Source organism: Schistosoma mansoni, chromosome 4 (genome assembly GCF_000237925.1).
Source record: "Schistosoma mansoni strain Puerto Rico chromosome 4, complete genome".
Taxonomy (NCBI): Eukaryota; Metazoa; Platyhelminthes; class Trematoda; order Strigeidida; family Schistosomatidae; genus Schistosoma; species Schistosoma mansoni.
This window is the reverse complement of record NC_031498.1, coordinates 2,180,335-2,205,940: the sequence shown is the minus strand read 5'-3', so window position 1 is coordinate 2,205,940 and position 25,606 is coordinate 2,180,335. Positions and strand designations below refer to the sequence as shown.

General features: G+C 31.5%; 1 protein-coding gene across 1 annotated transcript in view; it reads right to left on the bottom strand.

The window, feature by feature from the left end:
- The window catches only part of Smp_150170 (hypothetical protein), a gene marked incomplete at both ends in the record, with an annotated part of 72,685 nt that overhangs the window by 2,838 nt on the left and 44,241 nt on the right, over positions 1 to 25,606 (bottom strand). Inside the window, 5 exons of the mRNA XM_018796524.1 lie at positions 9,950 to 10,022; positions 10,558 to 11,013; positions 15,693 to 15,816; positions 15,892 to 16,322; positions 21,494 to 21,594. Coding sequence (XP_018651657.1) covers positions 9,950 to 10,022; positions 10,558 to 11,013; positions 15,693 to 15,816; positions 15,892 to 16,322; positions 21,494 to 21,594 — 1,185 coding nt within the window. The remainder of the gene's footprint in view (positions 1 to 9,949; positions 10,023 to 10,557; positions 11,014 to 15,692; positions 15,817 to 15,891; positions 16,323 to 21,493; positions 21,595 to 25,606) is intronic.

Below are 25,606 nucleotides of genomic sequence, written 5' to 3'. Positions count from 1 at the left end.
TGTCGACATAAGTAGCGTACACCACAGATATATGAGTATTTTCATGGTTATACAGTTTACTATTTTATGACACGATCTGATGAATACAACGGGACAATAATTATTTACTTAAACCGAATTGTTGATACCTAGTATACCAACTAAACAACTGGTAAGTGAGAGATTTTTTCTAACAAGACTGAACATGACCAATAAACATTTTAAACAAACAATTAGGGTTTTGTAGGTCACTCAAAAGAAGTTGAAATTAGCAACTGACTATCAAAGTTAATTCATGCGTAGAACCGGTAAGATTTAAAAAAAAACTGCATTAGTTTCTACCTTAAGCTATCTTAGTTTTTAATCAATATCCCAATTATTATTAGCTTACATTGATCAATAGTTAGTGTTTTATTCAACAAAAGACTGATATTCGAATATTCCAGTGAGACTCATGAAACTTCACTAAAATTATCAGTGTAGAGTTGTGGAAATTGTTGAGCCTTAATTGACATCATAAACCAATCGATGTTAGGCCACGCCAGACCGAAGGCCCTGGGTTCGAGTCCAGGGTGTGAGACCGTGGCTACTCACTTCTGAGGAGTCTCATAATAGGACGAAATGGCCATCCAGTGCTTCCAGGTTTTCAATAATAGTCTAACATTGATCGGTTCATGATCTCAATTAAAATTTCACTTGAATCAACGAAGAAGCCGATAGTGATTGTCCCACAACTCTATAGATGAAGATTAAAAATGCTCATTCTACTCATATAAACAATTGATTTAACACTATAATTAAACAAGAAACAAACAATCATTTCTAAATGTGAATGTGTAATAATTTAAATGCGGTCATACTATACTTTATAATAGGAAAGCAACTAAAATAAAACTCAAAAAACAGTTGATAATTTAATTTCTAACTGCGGAGAAATAGATAAATTAATAATTAACTTAAGATATCGTTCATAAGATCTATGAATTTTACATTAAGCTAACTGGTTAAATCCTTAATAAACTAAATTAAGTTACTCAGTCATTACCGGTTTAAAGGAGACTTTATAATGTCTACCTTTCACATCTGTAAATCAATGTGAATTTGACAGTTGTTGAAATTACGATAGTAATAGTGTGGTGTGTTCTACTTATATCTATAAAGGTAGTATATGGCGATGATCAGACATAGAATGTATTTTGGCAGAAGACCCATAAGGAAAGAACTGAAATGAAGCGCAGTCGGTATGAAAATGCATGAACAATAAAATTAGAGAAGATGAACTAATATTTACAGAAGGAACAGTGAGGAATGAGACAATTGCTTGTTATTTTGCAAATTAATTGTTTACTGTATGGTAATCAGAATTTAGTGAGATAGTCTGTAATTTGTGTCTAAATACATTCGATTGTTCCCAACTAGTGTTTTTGTTTACTACAATAGTAGTATTGGATTAAACTTGGATAATATAGTTTTAAAAAATTAATGAAGTTGAAAAGTGAAAAAATTTGAAATAATTTTCCAATTAAAGATTTGAAATAATATAAGTACGGATAGTATCAATAGTAACGGGTATTCATTTTAAGTGATACCATTTAATGTATTTAATTATAAATTAAAGTTGTCTAACGAAGTTCATTAATTTTCAAGTTTAATCAATTTTGATTTTTGAACTAAATTTATTTACCAGAGGAAGGATTAGTTTTATACTGAAGTATTCATTGATATGAATAATGTTCAATCATTTGATTGTGAAGTGATATAATGTAACATTATCAGAGTAGTTTAGATGAATGGTAGCAGTAAAATTCTAATAACTAACATCATATTCACTAAAAATTAAAGAAATAGTTGTCATAGTAATAACCCAAGATAAAATAAATCAATTACATTTTCAACGAGCTAGTCAAAACTTTATGAATACAATATAAATGTTTGAAAAATGACTTTGAATGTGTTAGGATGATCCTGAAAATTTCTCGCAATAGACATGACAAGCTCAAGAAACACTAAGAAATGTTTTATCCAATCAGCGTTTGATTAGAAGTTTTGCTAAAAATATCGCGAAAATGAAAAGTCACATGTAGAGGTTCTGACTGACTGATTACTACATTGCTACTATGTTTAGTAGCATCCCAGAATTTTCTGGTAAACCCAAGGACTTCTAAAATACTATAAAAACCCTATATTTTTGTACACAAATTAACCTTTTGGAGTAAAATGCTTCTCGAATATTTTGCGCCTTTTCTCTCTTATTTAAGTCGCTGTGTAGTTCTAGCTTGGGGGTTACAAGACTGGCTTAGGATCCGAGTATAGCGTTCAATCAGTAAGACTTATCAGAGTGGTACAAATTTCAGTCATAATCATAAATACCAACTTTCTCTGAGTTCATATTTATCGTATTGTTGATAAATTGTTTGATGTCAAAATTTATATCATCAATAACTCGTTTCTATTCAGTCTAAAGTTATACTCATTGACCGAGAAAATAATCCATAGGTTACTCAGAGAAATTGTTTTTTAAAAAAACAAAAATTATTATTCTAAAGTAGAAATTAATCAGTCTGTAGTATATCAAGATAACAATGAAGAAAAAATAATTTTTGAAGGAAACAACTTTTAAAAGTACTAGTTACATTAGTTTGTTGTTGTCGAAAAGAAAAAAGAATAATAAACATTCATATCAGATTACAATTGTATTCATGCATTTATACTTGAAAAAATATTCATCAGGGAAGAATTAGAGGGAGACAAAACAAATGAAAAATATTATTCAGATAAAATATTTTGCCTTTTGCTAGAATAGATTGAAGTGAAATGGATTATTTTAAATTTTCGATGTAGAAATTTAAGTTTTTTGTTTTTGATTTTTGTATATGTGCTGAAGGAAATTGATGTGTGTGTACGTTTACATTTTTAAGTGGATGACTGTGTATATGACATGGTATACATTCACATGAAACGAGTCAGTTTAATTGTTATGCTAACAATTTACCAGTACGTCATTCTCTATACTCTCTTTCCCATCCACTACTTACCATTCGATTTTCAATACATAGATTTAGCTATATAGACTTGTACAAATGTTTACATACGTATAGACATTTGTATATTGATTTCAAAGTTTTACATCACAAACTGACTATGATTATACAACCAGTGGAAACTAAGAATCACTGGACAGATATTTCATTTTGCTGTCGGAGTTCTCATCAATAAACATCAAGGACCCCTCTAGGAATTGAACACAAAAGTTACAATTATTACAATGTACTTTTAACATTTAGACCACTGCATCAGCTTTATTATAACACCATCATCTATTTACACTGGTTATATTTGCTTTACTCCAGATAAGGTTAACTTCCATTGGTCACGGCTTCTCACTAGAATTTCATAGTTTACATTTCAAGAATTAATTCCCCGAGTTCTAGCAAGAAGTTATAACCAGAAAAGTTCAACCCTGTTGATAAACGAGTTATAATATTAAAAAATTATAGACTGTTTTGAGATGATGGAGAAGATTTTTAGCTCAAGTGGGTGATTTTAATGGAGTTTTGTTCTCTCCATTAAAATAAAGACTGTTTATTGATCCATAAGTTTTGATAAAAAGTTGTTGAAAGATAAGTAATCTTGCTGTGCACAGATAATGTTGAAAAACCGGGGGGAAGTAGAAAACAGCTTATTCTGTTTATAGTTAGCCAATAATGTAAACTATCTTCAAACTGAACAATTTATGGCTTCGCGAAATCGATCAGAAGTTCAGAGTGTGTGCTTCTAACAAGTTCATTTGCATAGCTGAGAACATGTATAATTTATTTTCTTGAGGAAGGACACGCAAGGTACTATGATTTACCTAACCTTATTTTTATGTTTTCATTTAAAGAAACAAAAACATTTTTCATCACAAATGTTTTCGGAATAAATCAAGCAGCTTTTTTTAACGGTAAAAGTATCAGTTATCACTAATACTTATCATAATTTCTATAAAATATCCCACATGTTGAACTTGTTTTTTTGACATTGCTTTAACACATTTGTAATTTTCACATTATTTTTTCTTATAAACCAATGATAATTGTTTGTCTATAAATTCTAAACAAATAAATATTAAATTCACTTAGTGTTGTTTGTTTGAATCTTCCCATCGATGTGTTAGGACTGCAACTGGTCAGTCTCTAATTGGCATATGTGCATACTGTGCGTATTGTCTAAATAATATTTTGCCTAAATAAATATTTCTTTTGTATTTTTATAGTGTCTTTCTGAAAGTATTTACTTTACTTGTCTATTCTTTTTCTAAAAAAACAACGGTGACTGACCTAGAAATATTAATGTAAACAGTATCCAAGTAAAGGTTATATATTAGCATTGTGTGTGTGTGTGCGCAATATACTTTTCTCTTCTCTATTTATATTCACTTATCAATATTTAGTGAATTGAATGTGTTATAAAAAAGAAGTATAACATACAGTTGATCAATTTGATCGTAAAATTTTTTATTGTAGACTTGAAAAAAATTATTATCATTGGAACTAATAATCATCATTGTCTATCTATTGTAGTGAACAAAAACACCAGTTGGGGACAATCGAATGTATTTAAGCATCAATTACAGACTATCTCACTAAATTCTGATAACCACACAATGAACAGTTAATTTGGAAAATAATAAGCAATTGTCTCATTCCTCACTGTTCCTTCTGTAAATATTAGTTCATCTTCTCTAATTTTATTGTTCATGCATTTTCATACCAATTGCGCTTCATTTCAGTTCTTTCCTTATGGGTCTTCTGCCAAAATACATTCTATGTCTGACCATCACTATATACTATTTATACGGATATAAGCAGACCACACTACACTATCAATTCCACTTACCAATGTTAATGTTTTATCTGGGTTTAAAATCAGGTTTAACAAGACATAAATAATATTTCATTGTTGCAGTATCTCTTTCTAATTGTAACAATATTCTATTTATATTGAATACTTATGGGACGATGTAAAATGTAAAAGATTTTTTTCACATTATTTATTTACAAAATGAAAAATAACTTTTTTGCTCTAATGAAATAAAAAAGAAAGTTTAATGTTTGAAAACTTATTTTTGTTTTTTTTTGTACCCGATGACTATGAGGATGGTTCGGTTTGAAAATTGGCTTAGTTATATTAAAATATTTTCATAGTTGAAATCATGGGTCAATTGAAGCTAGACCACCATGGAAAACCTGGAAGCACTGGACGGCCGTCTCGTCCTATTGTGGGACTCCTCAACAGTGCGCATCCACGACCTCGCATCGCGAGATTCGAACCCAGGACCTTCCAGTCTCGCGCCAAAGCACTTAACCAATAGACCACTGAGCTGAGTGGCATCCATTGGTGTTAATGTCTATCTTCAACAAATCCACGAAGTTTGAAGAACCGTTCACCAATTGTCTTCAGTGAGTTTTTATCTCACAACAGATGTGGTTGACCTCCACTGGTCAGTGCTTCCCACTAGAACTCCAGGACATGTATCTTGTAGTCAGTCACTAGTGAGCATATGATTATAATCAGAAGGGGTTTTGTGGAGATTTCTATATTCACTAAAGAATTGAAGATTCGGATTTTTTTAAATTTCATTTGGTAACTAAACTAATATTTATGAAGAATTTAAAGTCCAAACACAATATTTGTATCAAAAAGACGAAGATTATCAGAACTATGTGATATATTAGAGCAATACATTTCGAACAATCTGATCACACATATACTTGTTAAGAACATTTATATATAAAAATAAGAGGTCAACTAGACTGGAAACAGGGGTAAGAGGAGACAAGGATAATAATAATAATGTGAAAACAATTTGAAATCTATTCACTCTGGATAATAAGCTAATATTACCAGAGTAGGTTTAAGGTGAGAACCAACTGTCTTTGAATATGTAAAGGGGGTCTGAATTTTTGCATGGTCAAGGCTTCAATCACATAATTCTGATAATCTTTGTCATTTTATTAAGCTATCGAAATTTATCAAAGGGGCTAATTGCTTTAAACAATATTTGTAGTTAATCTGTATACATTATCATTGATAATAACACTTGAAAAGTTATTATCAAATATATATGTATAATCAAATAAAGAATTTATTGAAAGCTGTAGAAATCTTTGATGATGAGAGTATACAAAATGGACAATGTTTCTGACTGGATATTATATCAATTATGACAAATAATCAGTTTTCAATGTGAATTAACTTTTGATAATTACTCTTAGTTTTAATTGGTGGTACATATTTTTGTAGAATCAATATTATTCTATGAACTAGTGTTCATCAGATAATGTGTTTTAACGATGGCAGTAATTCAATGAAAGAGAAGAAATGTAATTTATTTACCAACTACATGTTGATTTATTCATCTTTAAGTTCAATTAGTTGTGTATAGGTTAATATACTACTTAATTACTGAATGTTCAAACCAGTCTATTAATTAAATCCCCACTCCATACGATAATTAAGATATTCCATAACTATTGGAAAGTGATAACAGATTGATTCTTGAAATTTGCAATCAAAAATGTGAAAGAAACTAAAATTCTCCTAAAAAGTGACACCTATAGATGTCTCAAATATTAAAAACAATTAAACAAAACAAGTGAATTATGAACTGGGTACATGCAGCTGACGAATTCCAATTTGGACGAAACTCATGTCCTTCATTTCCCTACTAGTCGACATCCATCTCTGCGCACAAGTGAATTATGTTTTACAAAATTCTCTACTGACTAGTAGTAAGTTTAAACCTTATCCCACTTTATAATATTTGAGGTAGCGGATAGCTCCCGCAATCTTTACACAGTGCATTACTGACAGTTTATAATATTTTAATTTGTACTTGGTTACTATACTCTATCATACAGTTAAGAACCTATTCTGTTAGACGAAGTTTATTACAACTATGTGGAATATTAATGAGTAATACATTTTAAATAATCTGGTCATACATATTAACTTGTTAAGGTATATGTAATGAATGAACAATAAACAAGACGAATGTGGTTTTCTGAGTGCGTAGCCTAAATTTGTCAGGGAGGCATTAAATGTTCTATTAAATATGAAGATTGAGATATATGAAAAATTGGTCAAATTTTAAAGTGTAAATCAGTAAGATTCTTTTCACTGACTCAGTTATATCGTATTAATTAAGAGGTGTGAAGATTTAGGGTTAAAATCTATGTTTGGTTATTGATTTCCATGCATATATAGAACAAACCAACTGTCCAATTTTAACTGCTTCATAATATTAACTGTCCTTATTTTTACAAAAAATCTTAAGAGAAGTAGTCAGACTCTGTATTCTGTGGTTTGCTCTGTGTACCGATTCCAGTGATCGTGAATTTGTACAACACTGTTTCCTTCCTTGCATAATGTCATACTTTTATTACAGCAAACTTCTCTTAAGTGAGGAATGTATACACACTCAACCTGACCTATCTGAATAACTTAATAAAATACTGATTATTGAAATACAACTGAGTAGTAAAAGCTTGTCAATTTTTACTCATTGTCTTACTAAAGTAATATAGTAGGATGTAGTAGAAGAAAAAAGAAATTGGATATTTATAGTTTCAATAGTGTTTTATGTTCTCATAGTTGACCGTTAAGTATTAGCATTCAAGCTCATTTATTGGTTCCATAACTTAAAATTTATTAATAATGAAGCTAAATGGACATTTGATCTTTTGCCGCTTTCTAAAAAATAAAGTTAAAATTCATGGTATTTATATGGCTATTGGAAGCTGTTTGAGAACACAACAAAAGGTGTAGGTAGACTTGAGATTTCTATATAGCGAAAAAGGGAAAGCATTTTTCTGTTTTTATATATTGTACTTAAAATGAGCTATCGTCGTGCTCAATGAAGATCTAAATTGTTGTGTCACTCCAGATAAATTCATTCAAAGATGATTAGTTATTATAAATCAAGATTAAACAATCAACAACTGCCTAATATCCCTAAGAAAATTTTTGAGAAATCCCTAGTCCTTTAGTAGTCCTTTCTCTTTTGAGTTATAAAAAGATTCCGGTTAAAAATCTAACCTTAAAAATGTTGAGCGAAGTAATAAAATATCAAAAAACCGCGTCACCAAACACTGACTAAAAAAAATTCATTCTAGTTATTAAGTCAGTTAATAAATTGTCCAGTAGTACGCTGTTAACTTTTCTCATTTTGACTTCAAACAGTAGTTTTGACCAAGTGAAAATTCAGCGTTAACAAGAACGCTGAGTTAGTGAAAAACTCTCCCCGCTTCAGAATTAAAATCTCGGTTTACGAATTAAATGTTTTGATGAATTACTAAGTTTCAAGGTATAGAAGGTGGTCGAAAATTTTCAACTCTTTATAGTAAAACAGTTTACGTAGCTTGTTGGCAAAGTCATTCTCAAAAAAAATCAAACTGATGTTTAGTGTTTACATTGTTCTCATATGATTAGAGAAGCCTTTAACTTAACGTGACAGACTTCCATCACTGGTCATCCGATTTTATTTTCTAAATTGTAAGTTTATGGAAAACTTGATTAATTTGGATAAAATATATTTGTGTCAAGTTTAACTTCATTTATATTGGTCTATTCATTTAAAAAGCCTTAAATAACTGTAATAAACTGCCTTAACTTATAAACAAAAGCCATAAACCATATCCTTAACCATCGAGAATTACATACTTAGGATTTCTATATTCTTCTTATGTGATTAATGATAGATAAAATGTCTGACAAAATAAAAATGTTTGATGAAAGATACAAAAAGTCAAATATAAATTTTAGAGATTTCCGGAGAAAGTTTATCCATAAAATAACCTACAGACTATTATTTAAACATTTGAAAGAGAAAAAGTAATTAATCTTTCACAATCCATATGTTTTATACAAATGTATTTAATGTATGAATTTTTAAGTATTTCCATATTTATCAATCCTTATATCAAGCATTTATTTCGAGAATATCTGTTTGTTGACAAAATGCTTAAAGGTTTAGAGCATTTCCCTAACAGCATGCTTGAAGCAATATTTTGGAATGATCGTGATAAGAATATTTTTTGTTAACTTGTTATGCAGTCTCTCTCTCCCTCCCTCTCTCTCCATATATATATATATACATAGAGAGAGAGAGAGAGAGAAAAGGCTGTTATTTAGTCGTTAACATACTGTGGTGATACACATATGCTTTCAATAAATTCTTGCACTTGAAGTTTTAGTGGTTATAAGGCGTATTGAAAACGGATACAGATACTAATGAAATGTATCGAAAAGTAATGAATGGTACCAAACGTCATTTTTATCTAGTCTTTTAGTGCTGATCGAATTCTATCAATCATGTAGTAATCTAGTCACTACTCAATAATATGTTTATTATGTTTTGATGTAAGGTGGTTGGAGGTAAACAGCAAGAAACTGTAGGTCTCATATCGTGCTGTTTGGTATTCGACATTAAGACCTAACTAAAATCTTGATGGAATAAAATGTGATGGGAAGTAAAGGATCGGTCAAACAGTACACTGGCCACTACCCAATGATCACTCAGTGTAAATAGCTTAATGCTATAAGGCGTCAGTCACACCCTAAATGGGTTATTGGTACCGTATTGGAATGCGAAGCTTGGTGACATGGGCCAGAATCTTACAGGTAGAAGGAGTTTCATCAAGAGTACAGGTACAACCTGCTGACAAAAAATCAAGTAGCATGAAACCTAGATCAAGCAGGGTTTCTAATTGACTACCTTAACCGCCTAAAGTTACAAACTTCATTTCAGGTTTACTGATGAAACTGGGAATATTTAGATTAGGATTAAATTAAAATTACTGATCAAAGTTAGTTGTGCACCATAAAGTTCATATCTCTGAAAAACGGGTCAAAAATATGAATTAAACTATGAAAGACCACATATTAGAAAATGTATTTATTACAGCACACACATATATATAATTTGAACTCACTTTGTTAGCTTGATTACTCTCTGAACTGTCTGACATATGAAGCCGGTTTAGTTCATTTGCTTCTGAACCCTGTGATCACAACAATAAACAACAATAAGTTATATCATGGTTCAGAGTAAAGAAATCACAAAATCCACCGTTACTAAATTAAAGATTTACTTTTGGTCATTAAATACTGAAGAACAGACAATTGATACACTTGATAAAACAAACTTGTTGAATTGATTTTTCCGATATCATTATGAACAAAGAAGGTCTGAACACTTTAAAAAGGTTGTTAATGGTATATTGAAAAAGGAATCTTATCAAGTTTTTCGAAACTTCCCTAACAACTTTTTTCCAAATTTTCTTAAATTGGTTAAAATCTCAACTCCTTTACTGAGTACATGTTTGCATAGTCAGATTTGAGTGACAAATTTTGTGTCGAAGTTAATCATACTACCTAGCTGGAAACATTATAATAACTTATGCCAGGTCTGAATCTTGAACGTACTGCTTGAAAGCATGGTATTTTATTTACTAATCTACCTCATACAACACCCTAAAATTATGGCGAATAAAATTGTTCCGTATATTGATCATATCAAAAGATATAAAAACTTACTGATTTATCTGATAATGAGCTTTCAGGACTCATTGAATTTGATAGACCATCGCTACCACCCCTTGCAGCCAATGAATTAGCTTTAAGGCAATCACGTCGTGTAAAAACCTGATCTGGTGTCCAACAACCAGTTTCATTGACTGTAATATTTTCTTCACAGTCACGTTCTTTCATTATTCCTGGGTCTGAGTTATTTGTACCTTGATTAGTTGTTAAAGATCCATATGAGCGGTAAACATCGGAACACTTAGAACGAACATACGAGTTATTATTATTGTTATTAATATTGGTTTTGATGATTTCATGTTGATCAGATGATGATGCAGGGATGTAAGAATTTGAATTTGCTTGGTAATTTGGTGTAGGAGATGAACTAGGTGAAGGATTTGGATAGTATATTTGTTTTTCTATATTGGGTTGTAATGAATATTTTGGTTGAGTTTTTGTACTTGAGTTCTAAATAAAAGAATAGATATGTTATAAACATATCAGTAACACATTCCATTCTTAAACAAACAAAATCTTCGTTCTGACAAGGTAGACTAAAGATTTCAACTTTTTTGAAAGCTTTAAATTAAATTAACTGATATTAAATAAATTTATTTATAGTAAGATTTTAAATGTCAAATATCACTTGTGAAGTACTATCATCGATGTTTTAAGACAAGGTTATTGATCAGTATAATAGGAAAATTTTTTTCAAGCAGAAACAGACGAATACTCTTGACGTTATCTACATTTTCTTTATAGAAAGTTTTCGAAAACTCTTTTGGTTTTTTCAAGTAGTCATATATGGTGTAACTTATCATGATTTGCCATGGTAACTGGAAAAAAATTCTTTGATGATTTATGAATCAATTATTCTGTTTTATGGTTTTTATTTCCAGAGTTTGTTCTATTAGAATTTAGGCTAATAAGAACTATTACTATTATTATCATCCATAAATCGTGTAACTTGATATTTTTGATAATATAATATATAAGATAATCAAGTCTGTATGGTTCTGAGAGTTTAAATGAGATCAAGAGTTTATTTCACCAAAGCCTTCAACTGTTTATTTATAAAATTCTTAGTCAGTAAACATGACATTGTTTTTTTGTACACCATTGGTTCTTACCTAAGTGGTCCAAAAGTTAGACATTTCTGTACAAAACCAGAAGTCCCACCTAGGTTTGGTTTCCATTAGCGGGGTCGTGGGTGCTCACTGATGAGAAGTCTCGTATTAGGACAAAACAACTATCTGGTGTTTCGTGGTTATCAGTGGTTGTCTAACTTCAGTTGTTTTATGATTTCCATGGAAATCAACAATCACCATAACCCCATACTGATGAATATATTGTTGATTGATTAGTTAGTACATTGTTTTCTTTATTAAATTCAGGAACTGGGTATATGTGACGTTTATGCTATGATTTTCAAGTCAATATTTCTTAACATATCAAAATACATAACTCAGACTGAATTAGATTATGTTGAATGAGGTTTACACAATGATTTAATTTTTTGAACTAAGATCACTATCCACTGTAGGCTACATTTATATTTGATTCTACAATTGATTAGTTAATTCAGTAAATAACTATAACAGACTTTTATATAGAAAGACTGAGTAAAATGTAATGTTTCTATCTATATCCATTACTTTTTATTAGGCTGAAACCCTATCTCTTAGTAAATCAAATTACACATGGTTATTAAACAAAATGAAAGAATAATTCCTTCCTTCCATTTATTACTCAAATGTTGTTTCTGTTTTTTTCTCCCTAAAGATTTATACTGGTATTTTCCTAATATATATATATATATATATATATATATATATATATATATATATATATATATATAAATCTCTTTACAATGGTTTATCTCTATCTCATGACAGACATGATAAATGCAGAAATGAACAATTCTTGATGAAATCGAATAAATGTTGGTCAACATCAAGTCATTCATACAGGTAACTTTGTATTTGGTTTCAATTCATTAATCATTCAAATAATTGGCATAAAAAATTTTACAATGAAAGATTTAATAACAAAATAAAAACCATTTATAGCTAAAATTAAATAAATATAATTTTCAGTATTGGGATTTGTGAAGATTGTATTATTTTCACTGTTGATTTCACTAGACGATCTAAGCTAGACCGCCATAGAAAACCTGGAAGTACTGGACAGTCGTTTCGTCCCACTATGTGTCTTCTTAGCAATACACATTCGAGATCCTGCTCGTGAGACTCAAACCCAGAACCTTCGAACTTACGCTCAGACGCTCAACCTCTAGACCACTGTGTTGGCATGCAACAGTGTTGATGTCCAACTTCAATTGATCCATGATCTTGCACAATGTTCTATCCATTGTCTGAGGTGGATTTAATTTTAGGTAGAAAATAAAATATTTTTTATCAGAAGGGGTTTTGTGGAGATTTAGTATGTTCATAGTTGAAAGCGTGAGTCAATTGAACCTAGACCACCATGGTAGGTCCTGGGTTCGAATCTCGCGAGTACGGGATCGTGGATACGCACTGCTGAGGAGTCCCATAATAGGACGAAACGGCCGTCCAGTGCTTCCAGGTTTTCCATGGTAGTCTAGCTTCAATTTACTCACGCTTTCAGCTATGAAAATATTTTTTTCAAAAATATATTTACGAACTTCTAATTTTGGTTTCTCAGACGATTAAATTTATATAACACAAAACTATTTTACGTGTAATTTAAAGAAGTATTCTTCAGTTTTAAGGATGCTATCATACATATAAAACGTTGTGACTGTCTACAGCACCAATAAAGACCTTTTCAATGACCATCTTGTAAACTAGATTTCCGAGATTTTTGGAAAAAATATTTTATTCTGCAGAATTTTGCATCGTCTTTTGATCTGAGGATATGTAGAGCATATGTTTCTACTTCGAGTAACATCAATGTGATTTTATAAGTTTACTTTTTCTTTTGGAGAAGGTTAATATTGACTGTAGAATGTGACCTCTCTCAAATCTCACCTTTAGCATTACCATCGTTGGTTATCAAACAGAGTGTTAAACTCAGTTAGAGTTAGAAGTTATGAACATCTCATAAACATTTGTCACATAGTCCCAGTATAATTCTCCGTCAAAGTTATCCATATAGTATAGGTAAATGATTAATAATAACTACAAATCAGGAACGTTAACACTACAGAGGGTTTAGCGATACATCGATTCCGCCATAGTCTGTCTACTAAAGCACCATGTTCAATCTCATTTAACTGAGGACCTAATTTTTTTTCTATCTTCAGTATTCGACAATTTATTTTTCATCAAAACTTTACTATTTATTCCGTGCTTCATATTTATCTAGTGGAAAATTCTCTCTCTTCTGTAGAATCTCTTCATCTTAATAATTCCTAGTTAAGTGATGGATGTTTACATTTGTGTTTTTTAAGGTTGATCTTTTCAAACAACTTACTACTCAAAAATTATTTTTATGCACAGTTGTTTAATATTCTTTGAGTTGACAATTATACTATCTCTGTAATCCATTCCCACTTTTCTGTATGATGGAAGTTTTTTGACAAATAAAAACATTCTCGCTCACTTTTTAAATGACCTAATAATCTTCTGTTTAATTACGTGATATAATTAATCATAAACATGACTGTACAGCTTTAGTAAATAACATCAGCGAATTGCATTCATCTTCTTTTCGAAGACAAGGTGGTTCCAGTCGTTATTTAAAATATTTTAGCTTTTGTTAGAAATTATTGATATTTAAATGGAATTTGAGTCAATTTGTTGAACGTCGAATTGAAAAAAAATAAGAATCAAATGATCAAGCTCCCATTATCTGAAGCTGAATACGTTTGGTTTTTAAAATATCTCGCTGACAACCCTTTATTTCAGATCTCAGAGACAGTAGCCGGGGGTTAAACAGTCCGTAAATTGAAGTTATGTTAGTACCATAGTTTGAAAGTTTACAAATAATTAGATGTCATTAGCATATATATGATTAACTGAAGGTTAAATTAAATCAGTAACTACCATGATCTAAAAATAAATGGCTTTTGATGTCCAATTAATCCTAATAAGAAACTCTTCACGATCGTACACTAGATTGAATTGAGCACTCATGCAGTGGACGCTACTCACAAGGATGCTTGCAAGTAGTGTGCAGCAGGAAGCGGCGTCGAAGTAGCAACTGTTGTCAGACAAAGTGAATAGTTTCAGTGCATTTGGAGCACTGCGTTAGTGTAACGCTTGGAGGCCAGTCAAGAGGCTGGTTCAGATTGCAGAACACAACGATTGATGCAAATGGACGGTTGAAGGCGATATATATATATATATATATATTTAATGTAAACAGTTTTTACTTCCCCCTTACCTGTTGTTGTGCTTTACACTTGTAGTTATCAGGGTAATATATTCAAACTTTAAAGCATTATTCCACTACTCATACTTCTAACTTCGGCTGATTCGTTATACAACACAATAATTCTTCTGTCATTGGTTGATTATAGATCACGATCGAAAAATAAGACTTTGTCATTGATTCTCAGAAAATGTAATCTTTTTCAAACAAATTGCCCTTATTAATTCATATAAATTTACTATTTGGATCTTCTCACGGATGTTTACGACTGCAGTTTGTCAGCCTCTTTCCGTTATGTGTACATCCTGTGGGGATTACTTCAATATTACCATTGAGTCACAAGGATTTTAAGCATTGATAGATAGTGGCTAGCAGTGGTATTCTGGACATCAGCGGGCAGATCCAAACAACGAATAAATGTGAAATAAAATTCACCCCGTTGCACAAGCCAGTGACTGTCTGGACTCAGTAACCACCTGAATAACAAGATAGTATTTGGATCTGACTGTACCGGGTTCGAGTATTGTAGTGAATATCAACTCTTGGATGCAGGTACAACCAGCTGACGAGCCATAAATAGGAGAAAACATACGTTTTGGATTTCACTATCAGTCAACATCCATCTCTTCTTAAAATGACTTTAATTGTATTTTACAACATAAAGTACTTACATTAATTTTTATAAAGTTAAAATAAACTTAAATAGTATGCTAATAACTTTAAGGATAATCTTTCAGACAAAATTTATTTTCAGTATAAAGATAAATATACAATTAAATCAATAACCTTACCCGGTATAATCCTCTTAGCTCATTAATAAGCTGTTTCTGAGTTTCAAAATTTTGATATGACTGAGAATTATAAACTGGAACTTGAGTTGTCCTTTGTAATTGTATTGCTTCTCTGTCCTTGTCACTTAAATTACCATCATATGAATTTAAATGATGTGGTTTTATTCCATTAATTGGGTTGTTTGCATGCATAACGGACCATGATTCATCACTTCTAGGTTGATTTCGTCGTGGAGATTGTTGCGGTATTTGTGAGTGACCATTTGATTGTTGGATTAATTGTGAGTGAGGGGAATATGAAGAACTAGGCGGAGAATTAGTAGGGCTTGCACAAGCATCACCAGCCCCAAGAAATGCAGGCGGTGGTGGAGGAGGTGAAGGTGAGGAATCTTTCTTTAAAAATCTACTATTATCAGTATGATCATATTCATCATGATTTAATTTAGCTGCCCATTCTGCACAAATATAACCATTACTTTTGTTTACATTTCCTTTTCTATCAGGAACTGATAAAGAAATTATAGGTTGATCACTAACTATTACTGATGAGTTTGAAGTTTCTACTGTAGGTTTTTCAGAAACAGGGTATGCTGAATGTTTGCCATTGGAGGATGAAGCTAAACTGTAACGCTGAAATTAAAAGCAGATCATATTGGATAGTATATGTTATTCAGATTTTGGTTTATGAAGACAAAACTGGCAGAATTTATTTTAATGATCTTAAAGCTTTACAATATAAGTAAAAGTTTAAAAGAATTGATTAATATATTTAGATTATGAATCACTGAATTTAAATTCATCTTTTTTGAAGCAATCGCATTTTTGTTACTCCCATAGACCCTAGGTTCAATGTTAAGTGGAGTGGTGGGTACAAATGGACCATGTAGTCTTAAATTATGCTCTGTGGTCTCTACATTTTCTCCATCTGAAATTAATTTAAGACTAAATATCGAAACCGAATTGTTATGAAGTTTAATATTTTGTAAAAACATCGAAAATTAAGGGGTTCATCGATTTATATTATGTTTACAATCATAACATAACGTTTGTTGGTTCTAGTTGCAAAGTTCAAATCTGAGACAAATTAAATTTTTAACAAATTTTGTTTAACAGTGATTTGACAAATGACACCAATTTATGATGAAAATTTTTTAAATAATTATAACACTAATAAATAATCATAAGCATAGATGGATAGTGGATAGCAGTGGAATCCAGGATGCACGTTTCTTCCTACTTGGCACTCGTCAGTTGAATATAACTACTAGCCACTATCCATCTCTGCTTATAATGCTTGTGATTTGAGGCAATATCGAGACAATCCACACAGGATTCAAATATACCAATAAGAGACTGATCAATTACAATCCTAAACATCAATGGAAAGATTCAAACAAACAATACAAAATGAATTAATGAATAATGTTTAGATCACATTATTTTAAAACGATTTAATTGGAACCCTACATGGTTATACCATTTGAACACCTCAGACATGATCATACAAAATACATATATGTGGAAGTATATTGCTACATATTATCATAATATTAAATACGATAATTACTGTGGATGGCAAAACTGCATCTAGAGAGAGGGAAATAATAAGCGAAATTGCAATTTCTCTACTACCCAACAGTCCAATTGATTTTAAACAAAAATCGATAGAAATTTTGACGGACCGATGAAAATTTAGCATGAATAACCGAATACCGCACATTAGAAAAATCACATCAGAGTTTACTAATGTGAAATTCACATAAAGACATAAAACTTTGAGCTATGTTTGTCATTAAAGCACATGATCACCTGACTATTAGTTTTATAAACTCAATAAAGATCATAGACAAATCAATTGGTATGATGCATGTCTGCCTTGGTTGTTGTCTTTGTGTTTTCTTCTAATGGAATAATAGAGACGATTAATTTTGTTTTGTTTTCATAGTTCAAGAGAAAGAGAGCAATGACAAATATATCTCTCATCAGTTATAATTAAAATAATCAAAAATTTAAAAAAAATTATTCTGACTCATTCCATCAACTTGAATAAACCATCAAAAAATAGTCGGAATATTTACTTTAGCTGTATGAGTTGTACAAAATATTTGAGAAATGATGACACGGTAACAAACAAAGAAAGAATTTTAACCTTGAAATACCTGTAGAATGTAAATGTAACATTTTTTATTGGAGTACTTAGGAAGATGATGAATATTGATGACTCTATACTTATTTATCAGAATCAAGTTGTGGAAATATATGAGTCTTTGTACTATGAACAACATTTATTTTTAATTATGGTCAAAGTAAGAATTGGAATATAAAGAAAACAAGGACAATTTATCAAAAATGTGACTGATAATGTAATAAAGCTTTTTAGAAGTATTATGCAGTACAACTCATAATATAAACTTGATGATCGGTTTAGTGCTCTGGTGCGAGACTGGTAGGTCCTGTATTCGAATCTCGCGGGGTGGGGTCGTGGATGCACACTGTTGAAGAGTCCCATAGTAGGACGAAACGGCCTTCCAGTGCTTCCAGGTTTTTCATAGTGGTCTAGCTCCAATTGACTCATGATTTCAACTATGAAAAGAAACTTGATGATTCTTGAAGAGCTCTCCTAATAAAATTAGTTCTAATTCAGATAATAAACTATGAAAATCGCATTTAGATAGTACATAGAACTTGGAATTATTGACGCACTGTTCGTTGAGAGCGCCAGATGACTGAATTCAAAGCTGACTTCTATGGAAGTGATCAACCGCATAGTTTTTATTCCTTCCCTATTCGTTAAGTAATTTTTACTAATAATGATATTCTAATTTGTGATAGCCAACTTTCCTTCTTATTGACTTCCTTAACAAGTTGATGAGAAAATAGTTTGATATTTTACCAGCTGCTTATTGCACAGTATAAAATTAAGTTCTTATTTTCTTAATCTATTGTCTTAAAACTAGAATTTCAAACAGATTACGCAATTAATTCATTACGTTACATGTTTAGGTACTCAGTTTCGAGATTCACTTATACGTATGAAGATCAGTGTTACCACACCTAGCTGTCTTAACGTAAATAAATAATGAGGAGTTTGAATTTTCAGGCTATTCAACAAGTGCTGGATAGTTTCTTTAACCACTAAGGTGACTGTATCAAACAATCCAATTAAATTATTTAAAAAAAGAACTATGATATATTTCAGTTATGCTAGATAATAACTACTTCAAGTAAATTATGGATCAATGAAATAAAACAAAACGATTTATAGTAATTTTAATAGTCAAGATCATGAATCAATTGAAACTAGATCACCATGAAAAACCTGGAAGCACTGGACGGCCGTTTCTTCCTAGTGTGGCAATCTTCAGCAGTTCTCATTCCCACCCATGAACCAAAAACGAAAAGCGTCCCGCCCGCGACACCAAAAGGACCCGGAATGTGGAAACCCCCCCAGGGCAGGGAACGTGGAAAGGGCCCCCCAACGGAAGAAACACCCCCCGTCAGGAACGAAACCGGCCCGGGCCAGAGGCCCCCCAAGAACTCCCCAGGGGGGGGCCCCAGGGCCCCATGGGACCGCACCCCCCCCCACCGGGACAAAAAGACAACAACCAAGGGGGGCACGAGGAATCAAATCCCCCGCAGAGAAAAACGGAATTGGAAAACCGGGAGCCGGGAAAACCCTAGCCCCCCCGCAAAGCACAGGGACCGGTACGAAAGAACCCCCCGGGGGCCACACAAAAGAAGCGGCGAAAAAAAAAAAAAACAAAAATTACAAATGAGGAAAGTCAATTAACCCATATTAGTAGACAAAAATTGCATCGATGTCAGGAAAACGCACTAGACCATCTCGAGCAGCTGAAGCCCCAATGTGGTGGAATTCAATAGAATTGTAGAGTAAACTGAATAATTTTGTTTTACAATTATTTGTACCAACGATTATTTGTACCTTCATGCATCGTTGATAAAGATAACAGTCAAATTATAAATCGTTTTATATCAGAAATGAATTTTGTGGACATTATAGTAATTTTAACAGTCGAGATGATCAGTCAATTGAAACTAGACCACGATGGGAAAATTGGGAGCACTGCACGGCCGTTTCGTCCTACTGTGGGACTCTTCAGCAGTGCGCATCCATGATCTAGAAGTTGAGCGTTCGCGCGCGAAACCGATAGGTCCTGAGTTTGAATCTCGCGAGGCAGGATCGTGGATGTGCACTACTGAAGAGTTCCTCAGTAGGACGAAACGGCCGTGCAGTGCTCCCAATTTTCCCATCGTGGTCTAGTTTCAATTGACTGATCATCTCAACTGTTAAAATTACTATAATGTCCACAAAATTGTCCACAAAATTCATTTCTGATATAAAACGATTTATAATTTGACTGTTATCTTTATCAACGATGCATGAAGGTACAAATAATTGTAAAACAAAATTATTCAGTTTACTCTACAATTCTATTTGTTTTTCGTTTTATGTGACTGAGTTATTAAATGAAATTGAAACTGGGTTAAATTAAACAAAATACTTCCCCATCGAAACCCGTTTATAATTAATTATAAAGCAAAAGAATTGACATTTTATTGAACTGTATATTATACCTGTTGACAGCGATTATAACTGATCACTTAAAAAAACTCAAAAATTACCTCAGCTCAAAAGTTTGCATGTTCTCATCTGTTGATGTTAAAAAATCTAACAAATATAAGTTAATCTTAAAAAGGTTGCCACAATACATTGTAAAGTTGAATAATATTTAATAGTGGAATCCAGAACAGGTGTTTCATTCAATTCTGGACTCGTCATCTGGATGTACCTGAACCCTTGTATTTATGCTCATATAGGGACTCGAAAGTAGTATATTTCAAAGTAGCTTTAAAACGTGTTATTACACAGGCCAATTGTCGTGGCTGTTGCTATGTTAAGCTCACATAGTTTATTCCGGCTTCCGGATAAGCCGATTTATTCATTCTTCTTAAGTTACATTTTGACCTTTTCAATTATTCACTTATCAACCTTTACCGCTTTATGTGAGCATATACATGTTCACTTCTTATCTTATCACATGTTTGTAACTTATTTTGTGTGTGACCATAAATATCGATTAACACTTGGTTAAGTTGATTTGGCTCATACATCTTCACTGCACATCATTTCGCTTCGCTCTCTCCTCTTCGCTTTGTTTCTTCGATCGTTTGTCTGGATCGACGATTGTATGAAATATACGTGTTCAAAATTCATTCTCTTACTTAACTTATTTAATTCAGTTATTCACTTACGCGATTTAAGTCCGTGATTAAATATGAAGATTGGCAACATGTATATTTCGATGAAAAGCAGCAAATGATCTACCTGGAGTCAGATATCGGGCCACACAATAATTAACAGATGAGAAATGAAGACTAGACAATTCTTCTCAGGTCAAATTAACGGCTTTAGCTGTCAGTCAAAGTAAACCTTCAATCTTGAAAGTCCTATTGTCGAAAGCTTTCTTATATACTACAACTTTACATTTTTCAGTGTTACAGTAATTTAGGCTTAGTTATTTGTCTATCAAGGCTTTTAATTTTACTGTATATTTATCACAAATAAATTAAGGAAATTAATTTCGAAGCTAGAATATATTGAGGTACCTAGTGAAATTAAATGTTCAATAATTTCTATAGTATATCGTGATTATTGATGGTATTTTGACATTTAAAATACTGTATGGCGATGACCATTTTGTAGTTATTATGCATATTAACATTCAATACTTAATAACTATCTAAAAATGATAAAATCAAAAAAGTATTCTTTTACTTACTCGAGTGAACTGATTATTCTCCTGTTCCAATTCTTTCATTTTCTCTTCAACCACTTCAAGTTCTCTAAGTAGACTACTCAAATCATGTTCAGCCGTAGCTTCTAACAGGAAATAAAAGAAACAGTAGTGGATAATTAGAAATATTGTATATGAAAACGTAGCATTAATTCAATAGTAACTCATTATTAATCAATAGTCTGACAAAACGTTTAAATTAAAAGTATATTGATAATTTTTTACTTCGCTTTGAAATTAACTGGTTTCATTTGGAGAATCTAATTACTGTTTGACTATTTACATATAGTGTACGTGTTAGGGAGTGGAAGTGGTTAGCGAAAAACCTTGGACCGATGTTTTTTGATAGTTATCATTTGTGAACAAGGCTCACTTGGAGTTTTGGGAAAAATAATCTTCCATAGTGGATTCAAACCAAGCAGAAACCAACGTGAAAGTGAGATAGAGTTTGGTGAACACTAACGATTTATGCAAGTATAGCAGTGTTCACTATTTAGTCATCAATCAATTATAATTTGCAGTGTACTTATTCATTATCATAAATTCAAACAGACCATCCGTTTTCATTACTTATTTATTTAGTGTCATTTCTTCTGAATATTACAGAAAATAATCCAACTTTAGTAGTTTAGATTCAGTCTAGCTTCAGTCTTAATTATAGTGTTCATATGACGATACTATGAGCAAAGTAGAATAGATTTGGTAAACACGAACTTATAAAAATAAGTTTACACTAAACATTCTCAGTTTGTAAGTACTAATTAGCTCCATTAGAAAAACAGAGCTTATTTTTACCTGCTTCAGTTTACGATTTATGAGCAGTAGCCCTCAAAAACAAAAATGTTTGACCAAAAACCAAGAACATAGTATTTGTACTGCGTTAATCATCGTAAGTAGAATAATTTCAAACTGTACTATATGACCTTCACCAAATGAATGCTTGCTTTTTTGTAAAATAAGAAATCTCATTACAGTGAAAAGCACTACACTTAAAATCAATAAAATGTTTACTAAGTACTTTTACAAAACTGGAAAATCAAAATAGTAGTACTGCAAAACACGATTCCCATCTTTTATTGGATAACGCGATGGTATTTGAAGCGAGGGTACTGGGTTCGAGTCCCAGAGTGAACATCAACTCTGAGATGTAGGTACATCCAGCTGACGAGTCCCAAATAGAACGAAACGCGCGTCCTGGATTCCACTGCTAGCCACTATCCATCTTTGCTTAATATAGAATATGACTTCAATGGAAAATTGTATGCTTTATTTATTCATTTAATCGAAAACTGAATAAAATTCTATTCCCTAATGTTTCGAAATTACATTTTATAGGTGTCAGTTAGCGATACTGAGAAGTTAGTAAAAATTAGTCAGTGACAACGATGGATGTGATCAAGAAATATCGTATCATATTACTAGGTCGTTGTGAAATTTGTTAAATAATTTAACAATGCATTGAATGATATGACAAAAATGTAAGAAAAGAATACAAATTGTTGACAATGGATTTTCAAATTAGCTCATTAGTGAATTAGATTATTTGAAAACACTAAATTATTCACATAACTCCAGATTTCCTCAATATCAGCTCAATGTAAAGATTGGATTGTAAGCAGAGGTGGATGGTTGCTAGCAGTGTAGTCCTGGACGCGCGTTTCATCCTAATTTGGGACTCGTCAAACAATAAGTAGCATATAGGAAAGGGACACGATATTATTTGAAAATAAAGTAGATCACATTCACTTGTGATAACCCATGTATATCATTCATGAAACATTAATTCGTATAAAAAATTCCATGTACATGTATTTACACTAAAATTTGAATCATCAATAAAAATATGAAGTCTTAATTATACTGATCATTTGAATATGTAATTGTTTAAAAAATAATTGTTAAGGTTAAATGGACTGAGTGATTCAGTTGAAGTGATAAATAACAAAGTGATTGAAGCATATGTATTTGTAGAATTGAGTAGTACATTTATTTAGGTAATCGACTATTGTTCGGGCCTGTCTAGTCGGTCCATTAATAATCAGGGTAGCTGATTATAGAACTCAGTAAGTGACTGTTTTACTTTCTGACTATTCAATCTTCACATAGCCAGTGACATGATGTACCTAAATCTTCATTCCTTATAGTCTAATGCTTAGCATTCTTCTATCTCAATAGCCTATCGAAATTAGAACAGTGCAGCCTAAGAAATGTCCAATATTATCTATTCTTGTATTGTTAGCCTTATTTAAACAATCATAGGATTATATACGTGAATCACCTGATCACACAGCGCCACAAATAAGAAATTTTAGTGTGTAATTAAAATATTCAAAGATTTAACAACAGTTTAAGAGTCGAATGAACGCTTACAATACAAGAAGAATAAAATACACTAATTAACGTAGTTAATATTTATTCCATTGATACATATATAATACTTCCCTGTAGAGTATTACGATCAGTTTCTCATTCCTTAATTATGCTCTGGCATCTAATAGAGAGCTTATAATTACAATAATATATAAAAATATCAAATAACAAGTATTTGACAAATATTCACTAATACAATGCATTCACTAAAGTAACAACAAAGTTTAATAGTTACTTTTTTCGCCTTTTCGTACTATACATTATTTTTTTAAGGAGATGGTGCTTTCATAAAAACGAAGTAGAATTCGTATGATATAATGGAGGATTTGTCAAAAATAATAAATTTCATAGTTTCATTTGGGACTGAAGTTATTTGGTTGGTCAAAAAAACTGATAAGTGAATTGGTTCAAGGTAGATTTATGAACCATTTTATTCCTAGATAGGGGTCTTAGTGTTCTGCATCTAATAACCGGTAAGGGTGAGGATGTCTATTACTAAGAAGTCTCATATTAGGACTGAATAACTGTCCAGTGCTCTCTGGTTTTAAATGGTTATCTAACTAAGATCAAACTACGATGTAAATTATGTAAAACCAGTCGATTATATGACACATTTAGTTTATAATTTAATTGTATTTGATTAAAAAACATTTGGTTACTTCTTAAGGAAACTCATACCCAAACCATACCGCATCCTTTTTAAAATAGTGCACTTGACTTTACTTTTTGATGTATCTGAAAATCTATTTTTTGAAAAAAAAGCAAAACACTGCCAACTCTTCATTATTGTTTCTTAAGATAAACTAAAAAATAAAGTTTTTTGTCTGACCATGAATTCAAATACCGTGGTCTTTCAGCACACATTCTGTAGCTAGTTAGGTTGTGGGGATGGTTAACATTGACTTAATTTCCAAGTAATTTCTGTTATGAAGTGAATTTTTCATAATCTTAATAAATGTTTACAGTAGTGGCTATAAATTACTGTTAAAGTTTGACTTTGAATTTCTTGACAAACTGTTCAGATAACAAGTTGATTGTTGTTCCTAAAGTACACTACTACTTAGAAAACTCCTTGTTCTCATTCGATTAGTTGTCATCTTAACAGGCTACTAATACCATTATTGTATATTTATGTTTGTAAATCACACTTTTTTAGATCTTTTATTGAATCGAATAATACATTACCTTGGATTAGACGTCACATATTAATCGATATAACTAACACATCACAAGCTACGTCCATATAATACATATTTATTTTATTTGCATAATATTAACTCTACATTTTTGGATTCAATAACTTTGTTAATATAGATGTAACGTTTTGTTCTGTGAATAATACAGGCCAAATGTTAATGCTGAATCCAGTGATGATCTGATTCCATAATGATATTAAACGAACAAATATATAGATAAGACTTACAGTATAAAAAACAAAAAAGTTATTAATACTTCTAGAAAAAAAACAGTTACGTGAACTCTCTTGATAAACAGTTCACTTCTAATTGAAGTAAGCGGTGATGATTTCGTGCACATCACAATTAAACCAACCAACCAACTAACTCAGAACATACAACACAAACAATCATTTACTAGTTAGATAATTTTAAAATATAACTAAGTAACACGAATAGTTAGTTACAATTAATCAATAATGAAAAAAAATCAATTCAATTCACTTAGTATTATTTGTTTGTATCTTCCCATTGATGTTTAGGACTGCAACTG